Source organism: Carex rostrata, chromosome 7, assembly GCF_964058835.1.
Source record: "Carex rostrata chromosome 7, lpCarRost1.2, whole genome shotgun sequence".
NCBI lineage: Eukaryota > Viridiplantae > Streptophyta > Magnoliopsida > Poales > Cyperaceae > Carex > Carex rostrata.
In genome coordinates, this window is record NC_135924.1 from 10206387 (window position 1) to 10227479 (window position 21093).

Consider the following 21093-nt stretch of genomic DNA (forward strand, 5'->3'; position numbering starts at 1 on the left):
AAAATCAAATCAGAAAAAAAAAATCAGAGGAAATGGAGGTGTCCTCCATGCAGAGAAATGGAGATGAAAGGAAATTTAGAGAGAAAAGTGGAATTTGATCTGTTCCAAGGGCCGGCTGCAACGAAGAAGAGGAAAGAAAGGGAATTTGCGCTGTCGTTCATTTATTCTGACCCCGGGGCCCACTCTCTTCTGCTACTTTTTCATTTAAATTCGGTTCAATTTCTTTATAACAAATTCTTTGATTCATGTGTACCATGTCCGTACAATATTTTTCTCACATCTCGTCATCTTCTTCCTCAGAAAATAGACCAAAATTCAAAGAAAATCGGACAAAACATAAAATCTAAGGGATTTTTTTGATAAACCATAATTAAGAAAATATTTTTTACTGATCCAGCATGATTGCTTTTTTTTTTTCAAAAACCAGAAGGACCGGAGGAGCCCTCCGGTCTCACTTTTTTTCTTTCCTCAAGACCGGAGAAGCCCTCCGGTCTCCCTATTTTTATTTCAAAATTTAACGAAAGCCACAGAAGATCTCACTAATATTCCAACAAAATTTATTTTCAAGACCGAAGCCTTGGTGCGGTCCCATTTTTTTTTTTTTTTTTTACTTTTTTTTTTATAAAACAGAAATTTGTTTTTTTTTTTTTTTTTGTATTGAAATATTAGAAATGTTGGATATATTTCTTTGAAAATAGATGGAATACAATATAATTTGATTTATTAGAAAGACTGTAACAAATAACCCGGATCAATATTTTTCAGGCCGGATTTTTCGCGGCTGTAAGAAAAATTAATATATTTCTTTATGTGTTATTGTAAAAAAATAAAAATGCTTAGATTCTGAGTTATTGATCCCGGTTCAAAAGTCACTTCTATGTAATCTAGAAAATATTGTAATCCTTCTAGGACATTTAATTTATGAAAAGTTCTATCTATTTTTGAAAAAAAACAAAAACTTTAAGTTATTTAATAATTATTATTCAAAAAGAATTCTCAAAATAGATAGAACTTTTTATAAATTAAATGTCCTAGAAGGATTACAATATTTTCTAGATTACATAGAAGTGACTTTTGAACCGGGATCAATAACTCAGAATCTAAGTATTTTTATTTTTTTCCAATAATACATAAAGAAATATATTAATTTTTCTTACAGTCGCGAAAAATCCGGCCTGAAAAATATTGATCCGGGTTATTTGTTACAGTCTTTCTAATAAATCAAATTATATTGTATTCCATCTATTTTCAAAGAAATATATCCAACATTTCTAATATTTCAATACAAAAAATAAAAAATAAAAACAAATTTCTGTTTTATAAAAAAAAAAGTAAAAAAAGTAAAAAAAAAAAAAAAAAATGGGACCGGACCAAGGCTCCGGTCTTGAAAATAAATTTTGTTGGGATAAAAAATAGAGATGCTACACAGATCGCCGCACGGAAAAAGTGGAAAAAATAAAAATATATATATATATATTGAGACCGGATGGCTCCTCCGGTCTTGAGAAAAGGAAAAAAGTGAGACCGGAGGAGCCCTCCGGTCCTTCTGGTTTTTGAAAAAAAAAAAGCAATCATGCTGAATCAGTAAAAAACATTTTCCTAATTATGGTTTATCAAAAAAATTCAAATCTAAGAATGGTTTCAAAATCCAGGATAAACATTAGCTCTTACCGGCTCTGTCACTGCTCAACAGGGTAGGGCAAACTTATTTTTCAAGGTAAGGCAAGAGCCAAATAATATACTCAAGTAAAATTTGGTTATTTGCCACTCCAAAACCTTCAAATTGTAAAAATATTATTCCGAAATTTGAAATTGTAAAAATGTCACTTCAAATTTCATTAATTTGTAATTTTACCACTCCAAATAATTAATGACTAAAATACCCTCCCTTCTTCTTCTCCTGCCATTACATGTTTATTTCTTTCTACAACCCTATTACCTATTACATGTTTATTCCTATCTACAACCCTGCTGATAAAGAAATAAACATGCAATAATTACTGTTTGATAATATAGTAATTTTCTTTTTTGCATTTGAAAATTCTACATGAGAGTCTACCCATGATCGTTTCGTGCTTTACAGTTGGAACTGGTTTCTGATTTAACATAAAATCTAATTTGCCAAGAGTGATTTAATTTTTGTAGGTCTTATTTGTCCATCAATTCAACGGGAACATGATGATAGATTCAGCACTTGTAATAACCTTCAGCTACTTCTACAACACTGTGCTCATAATCTACTCTCAATACCTCAACAAAAACATGCCAGAACCACAAATTAACCTTACATATATCGGAATTATGCTATTTCTGATTAGAATAATCAGCAATTTCTACCACCACTGCCTTCTGGCAAAGCTAAGGGAGAAAGGAGACAAGACTTGCAAGATACTGAAAGGTGGCCTCTTCGACCTTGTTATCTGCCCCCATTACCTATTTGAGATTATCGATCTTTTTGGGGTAGCTCTGATATCTCAAACAATTCATCCCTTTTAGTTTGCATTTGGATCCATGTTTTACCTTATGGGTAGAAGCCTTGCCACCAGAAAATGGTACATGTTTTCACCATGGCAGGAGAAGAAGAAGAGAACAAGAAGAAGGGAGAGCATTTTAGTCATTAATTATTTGGAGTGACAAAATTACAAATTAATGAAGTTTGGAGTGGCATTTTTATAATTTCAAATTTCGGAATGACATTTTTACAATTTGAAAGTTTTGGAGCGGCAAATAACCAATTTTCCCCATACTCGAAGATTCATTTTCAAAACTCAGGATAAGACAATTGCCTAACTTTGGACCAATGTAGATCCGCCCCTGAGCATATGCATCCTAGAAATAAATATATAAAAGAAGTCATTGATATTTGATGTATAGTAGTAGCCTTCAAAAAATTATAATTTATGTCATAGCATTTGATATGTTTTCATCCATCTGATTTGTTTCCTTCATCTCATTTTATTTTGATCTGATGACTCGTATGTCACCATTCTTCATTTCATTTAAAAAGTTTTCGATAGATCTAAGGTCTTATATAACTTTTAAAGAAATGCAATTTTTTCTGCCGGTATTTTTTTTAGTTACCATTTCATTACTTCGAGAAATTGAGACATTATTATTTCTCTATGTACAATTTAAAATTATGTGTGCAGAGTAATGCTGCGCATGAGTTTCCAGCTCAAATTTACTCATACTGAACTAAAATATAGGAAAACATGGACTGGAGTTTAAACCCGTGCCAACGTGGACTGGGGTCACGGGACAGGTCTAGTCTGGATTTGAGTTGGTTTTCTCCACTAGAACCGTGCCAACCCGAACGGTTCAAAACCCATGGATTGTTTTAACCCGGACCAAACCATACTTACCCGGACCAAACCTGAACCAACGCAGACCAAACCTGAACAAAGTCCGGACCAAAACTAGCAAATATAGACTAAATTGGACCGAACCTCAACCAAATTTTTTTTTTTAAACAATTGATTAAAAAAATCGAACCGGCCAGACTCTGGACCGGACCGGACCAACTGGTGTAGACCGGGACCAAAGTCATGGCACGGGTTTGAGTCGTCCCCTTGAAATCTGGCCAGTCTAACCTGGACCGTATCAATCCTTGGACCGGACCAACACACAAACCGTGAGAGACTGTCCCGTTTGCAAAACACAATGCAGAATCAGGATAAGGATGTACTAAGTTTTAATTTTTTTAGAAATCGATAGTAATATCAGATTTTAAAATATTGAGGTGGTAACTAAAACTTCCGAGTCGAGCAAGCACTGAATGCACACTACAACTTCCGAGTCGGGCAAGGACAGTCGTCTGTCATAGAAAGCGGAATAGAAAGCTCTTCTCAAATAAGCGGCGATTGGTGTCACGGCTTTTGGCGGACACAGTAGGGGAAATTAGATACGGCTTTTGGATAGATAATGGATGATGAGGTGTATACCGAGAGGAAACCAAGCGTGCTATGGTTGGTCTAGTAATTTAGACAAGAAATAGCAATGTACAGACTACAGAGTGTGAATTACTCATTTTAGTTTCTTTACTTTAATGGAGTCAAGTTGTAATAATTAAACTTTTTTTTTCTTATAAAATTTGTTGGCAGTCATCTGCTAACCTTAAAAAAAAAAAAAAAAAAATCGGTTTTTTTGTGTTCCTCTATATAAATTACTGCGTGGTTAAAATAAAAATATATATTTGTGCCTATTTTTTTTTTAAAATACAAATGTATTTCATAAAATTATTTCTTTTTATAATTTATCTTTTTTCATTAGATATTCTTTCTCGAAACGATGCCTGACGAACAATCCTAATTAAATTATAAACTAAAGCAACAAAGCTGCAGCATAATTACATAAATACTGTAATAAATATAAAAGAAAAGTAAGCGATGTCTCGACCAAGACAATTTATTTTGAGATCTTTTTATTCAGAAAAAAATTGAGCATCATACAGATGAGACTTTAAAGGTTATTAAAAATGAAATTATATGAGAATATTTACAATTATCATATTCGTCAATATTTACAATTTTTTAAACTTATTCTGATATCGTACACGTTAAACAAATTAGTTAGCGGAATCGATATCTTATCCGTACCGTGTTATCAATTAATCAGATAAACAACTAACTTGACCGCTCCACCAACCCGGCAACCCCTCGGTCCCCTCGTTCATTTTCATTTCTTTTGTTGGAAATCAGGGTTCGACTTGGGACCCAAGAAATGCAATTAAAACGACGTAAAGTTCATCAATTTTATCCTAAATTTTCATTCAACTTCCATGCATGTTCCTTCGTCTATAAAAGTCTCTTTCAGTAATTCTAATGTATTCTTAAATCCAGTAGTCTTCCATCCAGAAAGCATGACCTCAGAACTTGTGACATCTTTGCTTGGCACTTAAGCTATGAAATAATTCCGATACTAACATTGGAATAGGAAAGGCGTTCCACATTTTACCTGATGACGCATTAACCAATACGGGTAATTTTACATATTCTAACATTTCCCGGGGTCAGAAACAAAATTTACAATTGCGTAAAGTCGCCAACCATACCAAAAAAGAATCCCACTGATATCTCCGGCGTCGGTACTGTGTTCCTCTTCCAACTCCAATATCTCTCTCCACCTTACCTTACCCCAACTAAATTCTAATCAATCCCCACTTAATCACAAATCAACGGCCAGATCTCCTTGCTCGATCTCATTGGGTGCTATCTAACGGCCCGGACCCCGCTGTCGTCACAGCCTGTCTTAATTATTTAATCACCCACTGATATATAATCACCTAAACCAGAAAGCAAAATGGAAACCAAGAAAATTAATACAAAATAAGAAATCTTTGCGCGGTCAAAATAGGAAAGAGAAAAGAAAAGGAGTTGAAAGAAACAAGGGGTGCGGTTGCTGCGATCGCGGCCGAGAAATGGCGGAGGAGGCTGAGGGGCGGCGGGACGAGGCGGAGGCGTCCGGAGACCCGGTCTACAAGACTAAGGTGGTCCAGTTCCTTGGTCGGACCACTCCGATCGTGCTCCAAAACGAAAACGGACCTTGCCCTCTCCTAGCAATCTGTATTGTTTTGTTTTTTCACTTTTACTCCGCTCTTGTACTGGAGTCGAATAGTATGATTCCTTTTATTACAAATATTGTTTGATTAGGTGTTGTTTGACCTAATACTGGTTTCTTTTGTTCTGATATATGCTAGGCAATGTGTTGCTTTTGAGAAATATCATTAATCTTAGTGTGGATGAACCAGAGGTTACTCAACAGAAGCTTCTTTCTCTGGTGGCTGAGAGGTTGATCGATTCCAATAGCAATGTGCAGGTTTGATTTAATTAACTCCTTCAGCTTTCTATTGCTGATTTTAGTTATACCTTGATAGGTTAATCAATGAGAAAAGGGCAGCTTCCTGTCATATAAAACCCAGCGTTAGTAAGTTGAACCCAGGTTCCTCTCCTCATTTTTACATTACTGGATATACCAATGTCATACCATTTAGAAAGGAGTTACCGTCCCACTGGCACAGAAGATTATGTAAAAATGGAGAAAAGAGTGATTTTCTAAGGTCTTGAAGGCAACTTGATATCCTCTTCTCTTACTCTTTTGGATAGATATCTCATATATTCATGCTCAATTGGTTGATGGTAAATAAAAAAAACACCCACCATAGTTGAAACGGTGCTGCTCTTTTTCTTATTGTAGTCATTCTATCTCTGCACCAGGAACCTTCAATTGTATGCTAATTTAGTTACTTCCTAATATTTTGATAAATCGTCCCTTATTTTTCTTTTAAGGATAAGGATGATGCATATGTTAACAACCAACAACAGAACATATCGGATGCTATTGATTTGCTGCCTCGTCTTTCAACTGGAATTGATGTCAATGTGCTTTTTAGAAAGTGAGTCTTTGGTTTGTTTAATTCTTATATGAGATTGAAATTTCACAAGTAACTAGGTCCTTAAATATATAAGATGCAATGTAGCCTTCTAGTAACATCTAGAATTGGAGAAAAAAAGGGATATTTTATTTATTTGGGTTCACCATTGCATGATATTCTCATCAAATTTTACTATGATGCAGGATCAATGATTTTGAGTTCACAAGGGAGTGTGCTATATTTGATCTACTGGATATCGCCTTGTACCATGGTTGGATAGTTGATCCGCAGGTACGCACGAAAATAGCTGTTTGCTAGAACCTATATGGTACTAGTTGGTACATTAGTTTAATTGTGTAGAAGGGTGGAAATAAATAGAACTGATAGAACTCCTTGGTAACACATGGACAAAAGGCTATGGCAAATATGTCTTCTGTTTGTACTAAAGCTTCTTTTTTTTAAACTTTGTTTTAGACCGTACTTAGTGTAAAATTGACTATCGTGTAATATACTTTATTCAATCCTCTAATTTGGTACATTTGCTTGTGGATCATTTACCACCTTTTATATTTCAGGATATAGAAACAGCATCTGTTATTGGTTCCAAATCTTACAATACTCTTGTTGCTGAGTTTGTTACAAGAAGATCGGAGCAAGAGGAGACTAAACCGACAAAGTCAGAACAAGAAGTCAACCAAGATGAAGAAGGTCAAACGGTTGATTTTGCGGCTTCCTGCACTGCAACCCTTGGTGTGCCATCTCCTTCTCTCTCCAGAGGATTATCCTTCGAGGACATCCCAGTCCCACCTGTTATTCCTTCAGCTGATGAGCAGAAGAGGCGGGGTGACATAGAGGAGGAAGAAGAACTTAAGCGGATTTTGGATTTATCCAAATCTGAAATACTTGACCCAGTTATTGATTCGTCTGTCATTTCTCCTGTTTCAGAGGAAAATGCTAAAGTTGAGAACTCTGAGCTGGTGGCACCTAAAAATGAGAGCACACCTGATGCAACTGAGAAACCTGACGAGTCTCCACTATTTGAAATGAAAACTGAAAATAGTGCTTTGTCAGAACCCGAACTAGCACTGCCTCATAAAAAGGAGGACAAAACTGACCTAATTGAATCTGCACCTGAAGGTGTTGAGAATTCAGAGGGGGTTACATTTCCCAGGTTGTCATCAGAGAACAGTTCTCTGGATGTCAATCAATTCATGGCAGGAAACCATGGAGAACAGTTAGTTGGGACAATTGGAGAGGAATATGATTCAGTGGGAACTGTACCTGAGGAAGTGAAGGACAATTATTTGGATGGACCTGATGTTGTAGACAATGAGCCAATGTACCAAGGAGAAGAGCACATACTAAATTCTAGGAGCATGGTATATGAAAGTCCCGAACCAGTTTATGAAGGGGAGGTTCTTCTTGCAGAGAAAGCTAACAAGGAGGCTTCTCCTCATGAATCAGGAGATGAACCCGAGGATCATCAGTGTAAGTGTTTCTATATTTGAAAATACTTTCTTGGAAGCATATTTTGTTTCAGTGGATCTGGTTAGTTTCATGAATAATTAGTTTGGCATGTGCACCTACAACAAAGTTATGCCTTGGGGAATTATTTGTACCCAGTGTTCACACTTAGGGCCTGTTCGGCTGCAGCAACGAAATTACTGTTCACGTGGGGAAAAAAAAATTCACTCAGACTGAATTTTTTTTCCCACGTGAACAGTAATTTTCAGTTCAAACTTTTCCTGTTCCTATTCCCATTCCATCGGTTCCGCCGAACAGGGCCTTAGCGAATATAAAACATTTTATTTATAGGAGCAGACAGCATTGGTGCATTATCATCTAACTATGGAATCATTATGTATTGAGTATAAAATGATGGAAAATCGTGTTCATTGTCTTTTTTTATTGCCTTTTAAACTGTCTGATTAAGATCTATCTGATCTTTAGGATTTGAAACTGGGTTTGTTTCTATTGGGATCTTTAGTTCATGTACTTGCAAATCCTGTCAATTTGATGGACAATGGATTTGACATGCCAACTAAAAGCTTGTCATTACTATTTCCTTGTTTGAACCAGGGTATGGGTCCTACGGGAGCATTGTACATATGCATGATATATTGGAAGTTTTTGCTCATTCAGCTGATAAAAACAGGCATTGGATATGCATATTTGGAGGGTGCGGGTGCAAATGGAACTTATATTTGTTTTGAATATTTGAAATTGAAATTCATTGGTTTGGTGCATATATTTTGTTTACAGGGCAACTGATAAAGCAATTTCTGGAAAACAATGCAAGCCAGCTGACTATATATGGGTACTGTTCCCCTCAAATTGTCTCCTTTTGTTGTGCTTATTGTAATGTATAATAAAAATAAAATATAGCAATGTTTGTTCTTCATAATTTTCAGCTTATTTTGCTTACAAGATGGCCTCAAGGAAAGGGAACTCTGCGTCTTTTTTCGTAATAACCACTTCAGCACTATGTTCAAAGTACAAATACCATGCTGCTCTTTCTCTTCTGGAACTCGTAAGATACGATTTTGCTTGCTTAACTAAAATTTCACTTGTTTGTTCTTTCTAGTACAATGGGGAGCTGTACCTATTAGCTACTGACCAAGGTTACATCAATCAGCCTGACTTGGTTTGGGAAAAGCTGAATGAGGTATGATTGCATCTTGGCTCAACTTGTCTATTTCTTTCTTAACTATATGAGAACAAGTACATGTTGTGTTTTGGCTCAACTTATCTATTTTCTTCCGAACCATATAGGAGTAATTACAAGTTGCTCAAAATTTGCTTTACAGAGTTCTCAGAAAATAAGATATACTGAAGGCCAAACATATCTAAAAGAAAAGAAGAAAAACAAAGGGGGATGAAGACTCTAGTCTAATTAGAGCTGATTAAATTTTTGTTGTTCAGTTGTTGACCAATTTGATAGATGATTTATAACATCATATTCTTTGCATGAAATAAACTAGGTGAACGGTGACACTGTTTTCATGACTGGCAACTTCACCCAATTCAAAGTTGAGAATCGAGGAAGTGAATCATGGAATGAACAACAAGCCATGACAATCACTGCAGTATGAATTATCTAAAAGCACATTTTTCAATATTTGAAGTCCCTGTTCTTTATTCCAACTACCAAATTTAAATTTTGCTAACAGGACTATCTTGCCACGCTTGGAACCCCAGATTCATCGCTCTCAGTTGCAAAGTAATTATCTCTAAACAAACTTTTATATTTGGTTAGCCATCTAAAGTGCATTATCCTTGTTCCAGGGAGGTTAATTGATATTTATAGTGAATTATTCCTTTTTGTTGACTAAAGTGCATTGTTCTTCTTTGGTGATTGTTTCATTTTTATCTGGATATTGCTGTTCCTATACATGATTCCTTCCTTTATTGACTAGTTGTTATTGGTACCAGTCTGGTAAAGTATATGTAGTTTAGCAAGATTCCAGTAAGAACCATGGCCCAACACAGATGGTGATAGTGGACCTCGCCTCTCTACAGAGAGATGCAGGTCCAATTCTTGCAAGAGGCATTTAAAAGGATGCCAGGGTTACTGGAGCCCTTGTTATTTTTATTTAATAAATATAAAAAAGACAAAAGTGAACTGGACATACTTGAATTTATGTACTTATCCTGGATTTTTGTACCTTACCTTGTCCAGATGGGTTAAATTTTGGTTTCTTGCCCGGAAATTAGGAAGCAGCATTTCTTTGACTCAATTAGTTTGAAATTTCTAATAAGTCCCTGTTCGTTCATTTATTATTTGAGATTTCTAATAAGTCCCTGTTCGTTCATTTATTATTTGAGAGCTAATAAGTTAAGTTCTAATTCTCATTATATTTGTTTAGTTAATGTTTTAGAAAAAGAATATTCTAGTCAGGGGTGGAGTCAGACTTTCGAACTATGGGGGTCAATTGTATAAAATTTTCGTGTGGAGAATGGGAGTTAATTTTATGGTTTTTTGACATTTTATCCTAAATTACATAGAAAATCACACATAATATAAAAAAAAAAAAATTTAAAATGGGGATCAATTGACCCCCATACTCTCTCTTTACCTCCGCCTCTGATTCTAGTAACATGCAATCTATGACGTCAATTTTTAATTCAGAGCCAAAGAATTTAAGAAATTGATTGCAGGACATATTTAGCTCTTTGGTTTGCCTGCAGAAGGAGATGAGATTTAAAAAATTCACAGTGTGACATCGGCAATGCTTCCCGGTCCTCAAAAAAAAAAAATTTAACAAAAATGACACATAAAACGTAATTTGGATGCTAAAAACATGTGTATGTAGTGTAAATTCAATCAATCAAGCTTAAGTGACAAGTTCTAACACAATCTCAATATTAAGGGTAAGTTATCTATCCTCAAATCAGTAAAATGGAACTTTTGGAGTGTCTAATGGAGGTTTCTGTACAGTTGGAGCCCAGGTCAGTTCATGCCTGGTGTCATTTTAATGTGTCAGACTGAAAATGTGCTTGATTTACTGTGACATAGCTTGAAACATATTCTCTGTGGGTGACTTTATGGCACTTATGTCAAAGACTTGCCTAAACATCAAGTACTGATGCATATGCCTCTCATCATTTATATATCCATAATAACTAAATACTAGCTTTCATGATTGTTCATAATTGTCGTCTTTTAATGGAAAAGTTTCACGCATTAGAGCATTTAAAAAGTGTCTTCCTTTTAATGGACAAGCCATTTTTTTAAATGATTACTTTTGTAATAGGACACGCGACTTAAAATTGTTGTGCTTTGCAGTTATAAATTCGAATAGGTGATGTAAAACAAAGAGTGAATAGTTGAATATGAGAAATTAGATATCACCTGAGAACCATTTTATTAACGAAAAAGGAAATGACTCTGTTAAGATGCTAAACCATTTCTGGTATCTCTTTATTTGGGTCCTTTATTATTAATATTTTAATATGTTTTGGGTCTTGAACTCTCTGGGCATAATATGTCAAACAGGTGTACCATACCAATCCTAGTATACCATTACTTTTCTGTGCAATAATCCATTTTCTAGTTTCTCATACAACATGACTCAGAAATTTTATCATTTACAAGTAGGTTGGTGCTGAAATCTTATGATAGATTTTTCATTGAGCTTGTAACTTCAGAGTAATCAATAATTTGCAACTTGAAATTTGACAGCTCGGATTTGCAACTGGCAATAGCACTTCAGCAACAAGAGTTTGAACAGCAGCAGCAGCAACAACAGCCACAGCAGCAACAACAGCAGCCACAGCAGCAGCAACAACAAAGACAACAGCAGCAGCAGCTTCCCCATCCTCAGCGTCCACCTGGCAGCGGTTCGAGGCTTATTGTGGGCCCTCAGGTATTTTCTAACTGGACTAACTTTTCATTCTTTAATAGGTTCACTTTGCTTTCCTAGGTGGTTAGATATTTTTGGGCATTGACCGCATCAGTTTAGGTGCGGGGCATGTGATGTGAGCATATATGCAGTGGGCAGGTGTTTTGGTTTTTTGGGGTAATAGGGTAATGGGGAACATTGTTTGGGAAAAACTGGCATTACTATTTGTTGGTGCATGAATGTATTACCAATGGCCAAAATTAATTGGGTGGTGAGGTTATCCTAATGGAATATGCTATTTCTTGTCAATGTCTTCATTTTGTTTGCAAAAAGTTGTGTGTCAGTTATATATTTGTCTAAAGAAGTTTTACGGTTTCTTACGATTACATGCTATTTCTTGTCAATGTCTTCATTTTGTTTGCAAAAAGTTGTGTGTGTCAGTTATATATTTGTCTAAAGAAGTTTTACAGTTTCTTACGATTACCCAGACTAAGTCTATTAAATCATGCATAATCAGGTTATATATACTCAAGATCCATTAATACTTATTTATCTTTTGATTCTATTCTTTCTTTTCTTGAACTAGTTAGAAAATATTTGTTTTACATCTTATTCTCCTTTGTTCTAAACTAAGTATTCCTTTCAGAAGGCCAATTAATCCTTTGAAATGAAATTTACCAGAATAACGGCCATATCCTAGATCTTAGTCAAACGCCTGCATATTGTTTCTAATTTGAATGAGGTGTTTTTCTTTACTTTGTGGTGTGATTTTGTTGTTGTTCTGTATTTGTTTTGTTGGTTATTATTTTCTATTATTGTAATTTGTCATTGTTTATTTTTTTTCCTTTTTTTGGTTCAGCGATCTGGCGCCTCAAATGTTCAACAAAGACCTAGTGAATCAAAGCCGAAGGAGAAATGCACAATTATGTGAAGCATGTTGTAAAGTCGTGTGAACAGCACCCCTAGACTTTTGTTGTACATAATAAATTCTTAAAACAATGTTCATCTTACTACAATTTACGAAATTTATAAAATTTAGCTCGCCGAATTGTCCTTCTCTATAAACCTTGAATTTCAAGTTTTGTATACGTGATTTCTTTTATATATTTTGTTATTTTCATTTTTTTTGTTGCATGATCTCTTATCAGAATTGTGGTTTTCATGAGATGGATGTTCCAATTATTGATGATGGTTGGCTACTTTGATGCAATTTCATACGTTAAAAGTTGGTTAGGATGCATTGATAATGGATTAATTTGATAATTAAGGTAGTCACAACTAGGTAACTTCATATATGACTTTCAAATTATGATCTATAATATTCGTTGAATTTAATGTTACTTTTTCTGTTCATCAAATGATTTTATACTTGCAATAATTTATATTTAACCTGGTTGTAGGCATGCAATGACATTCAGATTGTATAAAACTTGATACACGACTAATCTCCAAGGCCTACAAGGCTACAACTCATTCACATCTTAATCGTCGTGATTGTTAATATAACATTCATAAATTATTTCTACTACTTCAAATTTGTCAAGCTTTAACAAATTAAAGGTTATCTCAATCATCATTGTGATTGTCAATATAATCATTTTCAAAGGATCTCAATCCTGAAAAGTTTAACCTAAATTGCTGCTGATGGAGCAGCATCTGCCAAGTTTCTAAAAAAAAATACTGCTGGTGAAAGCTTGTAGCGAAGTTCATAAACAACTATAATATTATCGCCATAACCACTTCGGAAGATAATAATATAAATGAATAAGCTTTTATAATATAATATTACCGCCATAACCACTTCGGAAGATAATAATATAAATGAATAAGCTTTTATAATATAATATTACCGCCATAGCACTTCTGCAGATAATAATAGAAATGAATAAGCTTTTATAATAACCAGGTTACACGTGTATCTAACAAAACCACCCAAAATTCTGACCACGTTTGATTCTTTCAAGCAAACAAATCGATATCATGACATGGGTAAAAAGTGGCAAAAGTCCTGATGTCATGTAATCTGTATATTGTATTTTCCCTCTTTTTTTTCTCACGTTACAATTCATCACAAATTTTCTTTAACTAGTACTAGGACCTCGGCCACAATCCACCCTCTACAACGTTTGGCAACAGCTGATTTGCTTTACTACAAAAAAAAAAAAAAAAAAAATTTAAGGAAAATAAAGTCCCCTACAGATTTTACGGTCGCTAGAAGAGCAAAACAGCTGCTTCCTCTGCACAAAAAGATGGCACGTCAACAGCCCCACTTAAATAAAAGGGCATTTTTGTCGCCTTCAAACGATTTCTATAATGGAGTCCTTGATACAATGTGTGAAAAGAGCAATCAGAAAAGGGTACTTGTCTAAGCACGTCATAAAATCATCTCTGCTCACTAACTTATCTTTATCAATGTCAAATATGCTGAATAGCCGAGAAACCTGTGAAACAACAAGGTAAAAAGAGTTATTTTGTTGTTAATAATGTAAAAGAAAGGACAATATAACACCGAGCATCTATTGGCTTAATTTTATTTTAAAAAATTTGTTTTCTATTGCAAATAATTCAGTCCCTGTGTCAATACAGGAGAAAAAACAAGTTGAACTTTCAATACATCTAGTTATTTACTTACATTGTTGTTGGTGCATGTAAGTGTTGATTGCAATACATCAGCAAGCTGCATAAAATTGATAAAAGCATCTTTAAGCCGTCTGACATCAAATGATAAGAGCCAAGAGTGCATTTAGCAAACTTAAATTCTATGTTTACCTCGTTAAAAGAGATATGGAAATTTGTGTTTTTACACTTCTCAAATGCAGTTACGCAACTTCCCAAAAACATTTCTTGCTTCCTGATGTGTGCTGACCCCGCCAAGTACTGCATAATTTTGTATAAAATAAATACAGTGATGCAACTCATAAAATAATGAAATTTAAGGATCTCTCTGGGAGTATAAAACTTAAGGATGAAAGTACCTGACGAAACGAAATGGACCCTTTATTTTCAACATCGAAGTATCGAAATATCTGAAAGAAAGAAAAAGAATAGTTTCAAGTTCCAAATTATCAATATTAAAAATAAATCCTATCCATATTTTCCAGTCTAATTTTTCTTTATCCATTTACTACTATTTCTCTGCGATGATTATATTTTTGCACATTCACCATTATAAATGTATGGCTATACTCCATAGCCTCATTATATAAACCTGACCTAATGATCTAAATATATTAGGTAGTTTGTATAATTACCCAAATTAGAGAAACATGTTTTGTTAAGTCTAGCAAAGCCTACTTACTGTCTTATTCTAGAATAGCATATCTCACATAGAAAAGCGTCGAGATATAATATGGTGTTTACTGTTTAGTTGAGAGGATGGCTATCTGGAATTTAGCAAAATAAAATTTACCTTCTCAGATAGTGGACTACAACCCAACCCAAAAGCAGTTGAAAATTCATGAAAGCCAACTCTGCCACTGTTATTTAGACGAAAAGATAGTAAGAAAAAGACGTTTGCAATACCATCAAAATAAGTAAAGATAATGCGAAACACCTACTTGGAATCAGGGTCCAGTGACAAAAATTGATCCAAAAGCTCCAATGCCTCTGAGGTGTTTATATCAAACATCTAGCAAGGTCAAAAGAATTAGATTAGGTCGTTTCTCACAATAAGCAAAATATCTAAAAATAGTCATAAACAGTAGAATTTTCTCACCAGTTTAACAAAAGGATCAGCTTGGAATTACATTTTTTCAGTCATAATTTAAAAAAAATATTATTATCTTCGGATTAAAAAGAAGCAATCAATTTGGAACAAAATTTAAATCAAGACTTACATTTTTAGCCCATGCCATCTCTACCATGTAGTTTGAGCAGTCAGCTTGCTGTTAGAAAAATGAGATGAAACCAATGACTTGGGCACGATTTAAAAGTTCAAGCTGAAACAAAATAAAAAAGAAAAGAGTTTGATATTTTGAGGAAATTCTAACCTTTGTGACCTCAGCAGCTTTTGATACAATCAATACATCACCAAAAGCATGAGAAGTTTGTAAAACGTTCAGTGCTGAAGACATCGCATTACTCGTCTGAAAATTCAACAAAAGAGTTTATTGTCGATGCAAAAATTGACAGAACTGAAAAATAGTCACGCCACAAAACTGCCAATAGCAAAAGGTGACAAACACTGTGAACAAGAACTAACATGTCAAGATATTTGCAATGATTCAAAAATGAATGTATAAGAGAAGAAAGAAAAAGATTCACCCTCTCTGCAAAATGAGCGACGCTGTCATTCTTGCTCTTAAGCGGATGGACAACAGGAAGATACTCTACCTAGAGAGAGAGATCAACAAAGTTATTATAACTTGAAAAGAGTGTAGCCAAGAAATTCACCACATAAGAAGTTATTTTAAAAGTTGGTGTTTGTGAATATGTATGTTCGACTATTAAAGTATAGTGAGTACTAAGCACTCCATCTTATGGAACCATTGGCTTGATAACTTGCAAAGTTTGCTTTTAAAAAATGAAAAAGAAGAATAAAAGTATATTAGAAATACATTTAAAGGGAACTGTCTAGGAGAACAAAATCATAGGTTTTTTCAAAAAAAACCTACTCTATCGAAGAAATGATAAAAATCATATTATTGAGTCAGTATTTAGTATTTCAAAGTAGTCCAACAACAAAGGATAATCATAATTAAATGATACTGAGTGCACATGTCAGTAACATTAAAGTCATCTGGTTTGGTTATCTACTACTTAGAAATGTTGTATCCACACATATGAAAGCTTTCTTGCTTTGTCACCAACTATTTTCATGAATTTTTCAAGTTCTTTTTGCAATTTATGCATAATTCGGGGGTTTTGTGCAATTTCAATAATTGCTAGTTTAATTTTATCTGTTTTGTATTTGGGAAGTTTGATAAAAAGCAGTAGATACCTCCATAAAATTGTGAAATTGAGTGAACATTCTGAACATCAGCATAAGTAGTGAAATATTTCCCCTGAACAAAAAGGTGCAGAGAAATAATTAATCAAATCAAATTGCATGATAAAACCTTAATGAACCAATGAAGTCGCTCTCAGACAAATACTTGGAGAATATATCCCACCTTGAAGATGTCATACAGTGCAGATTGCAGCTATGTCATTTTCAAATAAGTCTTATGCAGCAATTTTTTTCTTTCAAAATCCTTCTGAAAATAATAGAGTGGTGCATGCATAGTATAATTCTTGGGTAATTGCTCATAAAAAATTTACTCATATTTGAAAAAATTATCACACTTGATTACTAGATGGCTTGTGCATGCATGAGGGAGAGGAGAGAGAGAAGAGTACCAAGATTGATCAAAATGCACATAGGGGTAACGAACAACAATAGGTTGTATTGGGAAGCCAGGTACAAAAGCACCATGTTGAAATGAAAGCATAAATCTTCCATTGCTGGTAGTCCCCTCAGGAAACAACATGACCCGTGGAAAACTATTGGAGGCAGCCTTTCTCTGAAATCAGCACATCCTAACAAGTGTACATGGGTATCATATAGATAATAATTATGATTCAAAGATGCAACTGGAATATGCTATAGCCACCTTTTCATTTAGCTATTGTATATGAGGGATCGGATTACACCATTTTTTTGGTGACACCGGTTACACCCTATGTTTATAAAGTCCAAACAGTCGATCCAAACTGTTCAACTTGTTGGATATGTTAAAATGTGCTTGCAGATCAAATTTTACATTTTTCTGAATTTTTTTACTATTTATTAAGATGGGTACAAAAATTCAACGGTCTGAATATAGCGATTTTGTTAAATACTTAATAAATAGTAAAAAAAATCCAAAAAATGTAAAATTTGATCTGCAAGCACATTTTAACATATCCAACAAGTTGAACGGTTTGGATCGACTGTTTGGACTTTGAAAACTTTGAAAATGGAGAGTGTAACCGGTGTCACCAAAAAAATGGTGTAATCGGATCCCTCCTCATTGTATATTTAGGTATACACTGGTTCTGTACATTACATTATTAGTACATTGTACCAGTAGTTAATTTAATAAAGTAGTTTTATATACCTTTATCTCATTTACTGCAAATTTCCTTGAAGCTGGTGAGAATCTGTCGACATAAATAACCTACATTAACAGGAACTTTACTGATTGAGTAGTCTGTTGTTATTTGAAGAGGACAAAAATGAAAAAAAAAAGATAAAAAAAAGAAAAACAAACGAAAAAAGGGAAAAAAAAAATGTTATTTACTGTAATAAGAGTGAAGGACTGTAATTTGGGTTCTCAATGCAGTAAATTATACAAATTGCCCAGCGTCATCCATTCCCCAATATGTCATTTAACATTCCAATGTTACGGTTTTTGCCCTTGAACATTCCCACTGGACAGTTTGGGTTCGAAAACATCCCATGGTACCATTTTAGTCTCTGGCACCATTTTTCACTCAAAGGCTCAACAAAAAGAAAAGTTCCTTGGTCACAACATTTCAAATGGTCATTGTAACAATGTATACTTTGAATGATTTGAAACACTGACTAGTATTTCTGTTTATTTTTATTGAATAATGTTGATGGACTGATATTGTAAAAGTTGGTATTGTCATGGAGCAAATGCGAAAATGAAGCTTTAGTGCCCCAAAAGAGGAGCCGCGTGTCATGCTTTAACTACAATTTGTGCAACTCAAATCTTCTTTATATGAATTTGATCATAATTATTTTTTATGTTGAAGACTTGATATATCTAACACAGCGCTAAATCACAAAAGAGCAAAGAAGCACAAGAAAGTATACACATGATAAGTTAATACCTAAGGGTATCACGACTAAGAGTTACCTGCATTGCACGAATAATAGTTCCAACAAGGGGCATGGCATCATGTGACTCTGAAGCAACAATTGTAGGGAACAATTCGTAGAAGTAGTATATAGGATCTATATATGATACATGATTTGATACAGCTATTGGTGCAAGCTCCCTCGGAGCAGGCTTTCCTTTTCTATTGATCCAATGGTACCTATATTGCACAATTGAAAAATGGTTAAAAAAAAAAATCAGTTTGAATTGTCAATTTTGGATAGATCTAATTTTCTCAGGTAATAGCTATTAACTCAAATAACAGATGCAAAACAAAAAGAAATTAATGACAAAAGGAATTGCATGCAAGCTATTCGAAATTGAGAAATAAAGGTTCTTAGAATAGTTTGTAATAATATTAAATCCTGTGCATGTTTCCTTAATTACCTAAACAAATAATTTAAATATAGTTTCTGTGACTATCATATTGAACCAATCGGGCATCAAAGTCAAAATTCAACTTTTATAGACCGCTGTGCATCAGATTAACCAATCAAACAATAGTTATGTATAATTTAATGCAAAGATAAAGAGAAAGCCCCTTGACCAATCAAATCCCATCAGGTTAGCCAAGAGAGAACTAATGATTTTAATAATCTGTTCTCCTGATTGTCATATAGATAGAAGAGCGTGCATTTTACAGAATAATGGACAATCCGTTTAGATCAATAAAAGCAACTTATGAATCAATCAGATCAAACGAAATTACCCGAAAGAAAACAGGATACAACGAGCACTAATCCTTGTGACCCACATGAGGCGCCGGCGCCACGGTGTAAGGGGAGACCTCAAATCCTTCCATCCCCGAAGCGCCACCCAGGTGACTGCATAACCCACTGCTAAAGATAGCCCGAACAGCGCCAATCTCACAGCAGCAATGGGCAAGCAAATCAGAATCTTGCACCATTCATACAATCCGCGAATTCCAAGTGTGTGATTTCTGAAAGGATCGATGGGACTTGGTGGAGGAATCTCTAATGGAGATGCCCCTAAGAAATCGAATGGATTTGGCGGTGGAGAGGTGGTGACCGAGTGGCCATTAGCCGTTGAGTCGGAGATGGTGAGGATGACGTCGGAAGTGGATAGAAGAGGAGAGGTAAGCTCGCCATTAGTGCTAGGGTTTGACATCAGACAGTAATAGAGAGAGAGAGGAGTTGGTGGAGAGGAAAAAGGGAGAAAATTTTGGTAAAGGAAAGCTTTATGTAAAGCTGGAGCAAAGGGAGAGGAGGAGAATTAACGCGATAAAATAGTGGAGAGTAACAGCTCGCATGTCGCATCAGGTGGCGAGCAAGCCGCGGAGGTTTCACGTTCCCACTTGGCACTTGCTGTGTTCGGAATTCAATATAATTAATAAGGATTAGACGAGGCAGGGCAGACCCACATTAGACCGAGTTCAGATCCAGTAAAATAACTCAATTTTTGGGTTTTCAATTGGGACCGTTCCATTGAAATCCGTGATAATCTATCCGAGGTGGGGTGCACACATTCTGAGAAATAAATTCAAATCACGAAGTAATCTCGAGCAACGGATTCCAATTGGACTGTCCCATTTGAAAACCCAAAAATTGGGTTACTTTAGGGGATCCGTACCCGAGTATGGGGCAAGTTCTGGATTTCAAGTTTTAGTGGTGATCTATCGATACCGATTGACTTTGTCTCTCTCCGAAAAAAATGTCCCCCTCTAAATGTTTTATTTGTAATTGGGTTAAATTTTAGTGTTAAAATCAAAATAATTTTTTTGAATTATGATTGGTAATTACTAATTAGAATTATAAGTTAAAGGATCATAAATTATAAGTTAGAGCATTGAAAAATATATGTCAAAATATTGTTCTTTTATCGAGTACCCAATTAGTTAGTGGGTTTAAATATGATAAACTATTTAAACCCGATTCGATATTTTTTTGTCTCCCTGACGAAAATCATGGGTCCGCCCTTGAGACAAGGAACCGCTAAACATTAATCGGAAATAAAATAATTTATCATATTTGAAAATAATCGTCCGATTAGTCAGAAAAATCCATGACGGTATGATCAATGCCAACGACTAATTGACTGACTAATCGGCCTAAATGGATGTCTTTTACAACACTGATATGAATTGACATCTCTACTTGTAAAACTTGAAAACAAAAAAATCTCACTTGTAAATTACTAATTTCGTAGAGGCGTTTAAATCAGAGGTGAATCTACGTTATAGAATTGATCCATTCATTTTTAAATTTTTATATTTATATCTTATTTTTAATATAATTTAAAATAAAATATTATAAATAGTGTAAAAGTGATCTATTCGTAGTAAAAAGAAATTTATATATTTGATTTTCATTTATATTTGAACTTCATAGAAAATTTGACTCCGTTCTTGATTCAAATGAATGTGAAAGATACATTGGTAATGCATGTGAAAGATACATTAGTTTGAAAACGGTACTATTTATGTTTGATCAAACAAATGCGAAGCAGATTATAATTTGGATACAAAAAGGAGGAACATTATTTAAAATTATTCCAATAA

At 34.5% G+C, this 21093-nt stretch overlaps 2 protein-coding genes across 3 annotated transcripts; one reads left to right on the forward strand and one right to left on the reverse strand.

Annotated features, from left to right (window-relative positions):
• The first annotated feature begins 5264 nt into the window (after positions 1-5264).
• On the forward strand, positions 5265-12846 carry LOC144557315 (FAM63A-like protein (DUF544)). Its single transcript, XM_078305875.1, has 12 exons — positions 5265-5561; positions 5696-5814; positions 6285-6391; positions 6574-6661; positions 6946-7858; positions 8633-8687; positions 8782-8863; positions 8955-9035; positions 9352-9456; positions 9541-9590; positions 11553-11736; positions 12572-12846. Exons 1-12 carry the CDS (start codon positions 5417-5419, stop codon positions 12641-12643), a joined length of 2001 nt encoding a protein of 666 aa, XP_078162001.1. The 5' UTR covers positions 5265-5416; the 3' UTR covers positions 12644-12846.
• Positions 12847-13582: 736 nt separating this feature from the next.
• On the reverse strand, positions 13583-19785 carry LOC144557314 (calcineurin B subunit-like protein). Of its 2 annotated transcripts, XM_078305873.1 has the most exons (14): positions 19285-19785; positions 18555-18735; positions 17790-17849; positions 17050-17213; positions 16652-16715; positions 15976-16044; positions 15702-15797; positions 15549-15596; positions 15270-15340; positions 15122-15188; positions 14688-14738; positions 14482-14589; positions 14345-14389; positions 13583-14153 (listed from the first exon to the last, which is right to left on the reverse strand). In XM_078305873.1, the coding sequence occupies exons 1-14, from the start codon at positions 19701-19703 to the stop codon at positions 14010-14012; spliced, it is 1587 nt and encodes a 528-aa protein (XP_078161999.1). In that variant the 5' UTR covers positions 19704-19785; the 3' UTR covers positions 13583-14009. The 2 variants fall into 2 exon arrangements, with proteins under 2 accessions (XP_078161999.1, XP_078162000.1); XM_078305874.1 differs by lacking the exons at positions 14345-14389; positions 14482-14589 and having other exon boundaries at positions 19285-19783.
• Positions 19786-21093: the final 1308 nt, after the last annotated feature.